This window comes from Moesziomyces antarcticus, assembly GCF_000747765.1.
Source record: "Moesziomyces antarcticus DNA, scaffold: scaffold_v10138, strain JCM 10317, whole genome shotgun sequence".
Classification (NCBI taxonomy): Eukaryota; Fungi; Basidiomycota; class Ustilaginomycetes; order Ustilaginales; family Ustilaginaceae; genus Moesziomyces; species Moesziomyces antarcticus.
This window is the reverse complement of record NW_014638872.1, coordinates 1-3,709: the sequence shown is the minus strand read 5'-3', so window position 1 is coordinate 3,709 and position 3,709 is coordinate 1. Positions and strand designations below refer to the sequence as shown.

Below are 3,709 nucleotides of genomic sequence, written 5' to 3'. Positions count from 1 at the left end.
TCGACCTTGACCCGTACGGTTCGGCCGCACCATTCATCGACGGTGGAGTGCAGTCGGTTGCGGACGGTGGCCTGCTCTGCGTCACCTGTACTGATCTGGCCGTGCTGGCGGGCCACAACTATCCCGAAAAGTGCTACTCGCAGTACGGCGGAGTATCGGTCAAGGCCGAGTTCTCGCACGAGGTGGCGCTGCGCCTTGTGCTGCACACGCTCGCCACATCGGCTGCCCGCTACGGGCGCTACATTCAGCCGATGTTGAGTCTGTCGATCGACTTTTACCTGCGCACGTTTGTGCGCGTATGGACAGGGCCTGTCGAGGTCAAGAACGTGGCGAGCAAGACGGGCACCGTGTACATCTGCACGCACTGCCAGGACTTCCATGCGCAGCGCTTTGGTCGCGTCACCCAGACCACCAACACAGGCAAGACGGGCCAGACCAATGTCAACTATCGCTACAACTCGGCGCAGGGGCCTCCTGTGGGCGAGAGGTGCAACGAGTGCGGAAGCCGCATGCATCTGGGTGGTCCCATGTGGCTAGGCGATCTGCACGATGCCGATTTCTGCCGTTCGATCCTCACCAACCTCGACGAGAATCCGGCGGCGTTTGGCACGAGCCCACGCATTCGCGGCATGGTCAGTCTCGCAGCGCAGGAACTCGGCAACGAGGGTCTGTTCTACTTCACACCACCCAAGGTCTCGGGTTTGTTCCACTGCGTCTCTCCACCGCTGGACAAGATGGTATCAGCATTGATTTCGGCGGGTTACGAGGTGAGCAGGTCGCATGCGGCGGCAGGATCGCTCAAGACGAGTGCGACAAGAGCGCAGGTGTTTGATGTGCTGAGGTACTGGGTCAAGACGCAACACCCGGTGCGGATGGATAACATCAAGCCCAACGACCCCGCCCATGTCCTGCTCGCAAAGCAGCCCGAGCGCGAGTACAACTTTGACAATACAAAGGCACCCGAGGTGCTGGCGGCGCTGGGTGCGGGCGATAAGATCGTCAGGTACCAGAGCAACCCGCTGCCCAACTGGGGCCCTGGAACCGCCGCAAAGGGTCACAAGGGAAAGAAGAAGAGAAACCTCCGTCCGGACGACCTGCAATCCAGCGCGTCGTCCTAATCTCCACGTCTTACCGGGCTTCGAGAACATCCGTTCGTCTCGATTGCAATCTTATCCGTGCAACGCATTCATGTGAATCATCTTGAACAGACGCCGATGCTGTTCGCGACCATGCACAGGCGCTTGAAAAAGGTCGACATCGTAGATTACAGCACTGATCTGGGCATCCAGACCGATCGAAAGGCTAGGGTACAAAGCGCGCGTGACTGGCCATCGAGGAAAGCTCACCTTTCCGAGGCCCGACGCTGCTGAAAGGAGAAAGAGAAAGCGACTGTCCGTGGGAGTTTTCTTTACAGGAGGCGGTATCATCGGGGGTCATTAGGTCTTGAATCAGTTCTGGCGGTAGGTGGCGGCGGGGGGAGCGTCTTTGTGGTTGTGGTTGTATCGACGGCTGGGACCGCCCCGTGAGCTGTCGTCGTCCGTGTTGTCGGGCTCTGCATTGGTCAAGTGCAACCTGCGCGGCTGGTCTGCCACCTCCTCCATGTCATCCTGCGCATCGACATAGGCAGGCGGAGCCAGACCTCCCACAAGCCCAATGTTGTCGTTGACGGGGCTGCCGTGGTTGGACGACAGACGACGGCTCTGCCTACGAGGCGAGGTGGGGCCGGTGGGGATCGAGTTGTTGTGGCTGTGGGACGTGGAGAAGCTGCCGCGAGCCAGAGCAGCAGCCGCCGCTTCACGCGCACGAGCGTCACGCACCTCGGGAGGGTCAAAGTGGCTGTAGTCGGGACCGGGGGAGCGCGCGGGCGAAGCGTTGGCAGCCGCCGCCGCCGCAGCAACGTTGGCTTCGGATGGCGAGACCATGAATCGTGCCTGCGGGGGCGCGCCGGCCATGTTCTGGCCAACACCGGCGACCGAGTATGGTCCGTGGGTGTCCTGCCAGCCCATCATGGGCAGCGTCCAAGGCGCAGGCACGTTCTCGTTGCTCGTGGTCGCATGAGGCGACATGTTGCCGGTCGTGTATGCGTCCTGTGCGGTCCCGTAGGATGGGTGACCGGCCGAGGAGCGGCGCTGATGGCCGTTGCTGGGGCTGGCGTTGTTGTAGAGGTAAGCACCGGCGCCTCCGGCAGCGGCACCCGCGGCGAGCGCACCTGCAGCACCACGGCCGTGCTCCTGCATGTTGGGATGGCCCGAGGCGCCGTAGGCATTGTAGGCGTCGTATCCGTCGTAGTTGCCGCCGTTGCCGCCGTAGGCGCCGTGGGTACCGTGAGCGTTGGAGCCAGAGTATGCGTAGCTCTCTGGATCGTCTTCGTTGGCGAACTGTGCTTGTAGCGTAGCATTGGTCTGCTCGCGACGGCGGCGGCGGTTTCGCGAGCCAGCAGCGGCACCGGCTGCGGCACCGGCACCAGCGGCGCCGGCCGCGAAGCCCGGGCCACCGTAATCGTCCTTGGGGTCAAAGGTGGGCCAAGCGCCACCGCTGTGGCCAAGGTCGCCCTTTGCGGCGCGCGAAGGACGCTCGCCGAAGCAAAGGAAGTAGGCGTGGCCTGTGCGGGATCTGCGTCTGCTGGCCATGATGCAGATAGTGATGATGAGTGCGAGGAGAGCGAGGCCGCCGACGACGCCACCTACGACACCGCCGATGAGTGCGCCATTGGAGCTGGAGCGGTTCGAGTTGGAACGGCCGGGCGCGGCGGTGGTGGTGACTACGGGCGTGACGACGGTGGTGATGACGACCTGGGAGGTGCTGGTGCCCGAGACGAAGTTGGAGGTGGTGACGAGGGTGGAGGGCGAGGAGGTGGTGATGACGGTGCTGGAAGCTGAGGTGGAGGAGGTGGTGGAGGTGGGAGTGCTCGACCTGGAGGAGGTGGTGGAAGACGAGGTGGAGGTGGTGGTCGGGGTGGAGGCTACCGGAGTGGGCAAACCGTTGGAAGTAGAGCGGGCTAGAGGTCAGTCAGGGTGCACGAGCGGGGAGCCATTGCGGAGAGGTAGTGCAAAGAGAGAGGAATAGATCAGAGATGGGCTCCCTTGCTGGATGCTTCGGGATCGTCGGGATCGCCTGGAATCGCCTTCAGGATGCTGATACTCACATGAGGACGTAGTTCGGATGGAGCTGGAAGAAGTGGTGGGGGTGGAGCTGGTGGTGGGGAAGGTGGCGGACGAAACGATCGAGTCCGTATTGCCCGGTCCGAAAAAGCCGCTCAGAAAGCTTCCGATAGGGTCCTCCTGTCTGCGCTCCCACACGGCCTCAGCGCGAGGAACAGGGGTGGGGTGTAGAGACATGATGAGGAACAGCGGCAGGTGCAGTGCTCGGCTGCAGGGTGGAATGCAGGGAGAGTGGGGTGTTTGAAGGGCGGCGGCAGAAATGGAATTTGCACCAGCAAGATTCCCTGCTTTTTCTAGATGGCGGTTGTAGGAGTAGGGACGATGGATTGGAGACGGTGGTGATGGTGTTGATGGCGGTGGTGGTGGTGAGTTGCCAAGCAGAAGCGGGACGAGGATCGAGATGTTGTGGTGGTGCTTGATACTGACCGACTCCGATGCGGCTCTGGAGAGTGGCCGAGGCCGGTGAGAGAGCGTCCAAAGGCGGGGGAGAGAGAGGGAGTGCCGGAGCTGGGAAGCGCAGGCGGGCTTGGCAGCAGGAAAAAAAAAAA

At 62.3% G+C, this 3,709-nt stretch overlaps 1 protein-coding gene across 1 annotated transcript, besides 1 other annotated feature; it reads right to left on the bottom strand.

Annotated features, from left to right (window-relative positions):
* Positions 1 to 1,118: part of a sequence feature (In-frame stop codon was detected at splice-junction site;~hypothetical protein) that runs on past the window's edge.
* A 330-nt stretch (positions 1,119 to 1,448) lies between these two features.
* On the bottom strand, positions 1,449 to 3,603 carry PAN0_138c6796 (uncharacterized protein; the record flags this gene model as incomplete). Its single annotated transcript, XM_014797781.1, has 3 exons — positions 1,449 to 2,998; positions 3,146 to 3,369; positions 3,434 to 3,603. Coding segments are annotated over 3 exons (1,944 nt in total), but the record flags the coding sequence as incomplete, so codon positions are not given.
* Positions 3,604 to 3,709: the final 106 nt, after the last annotated feature.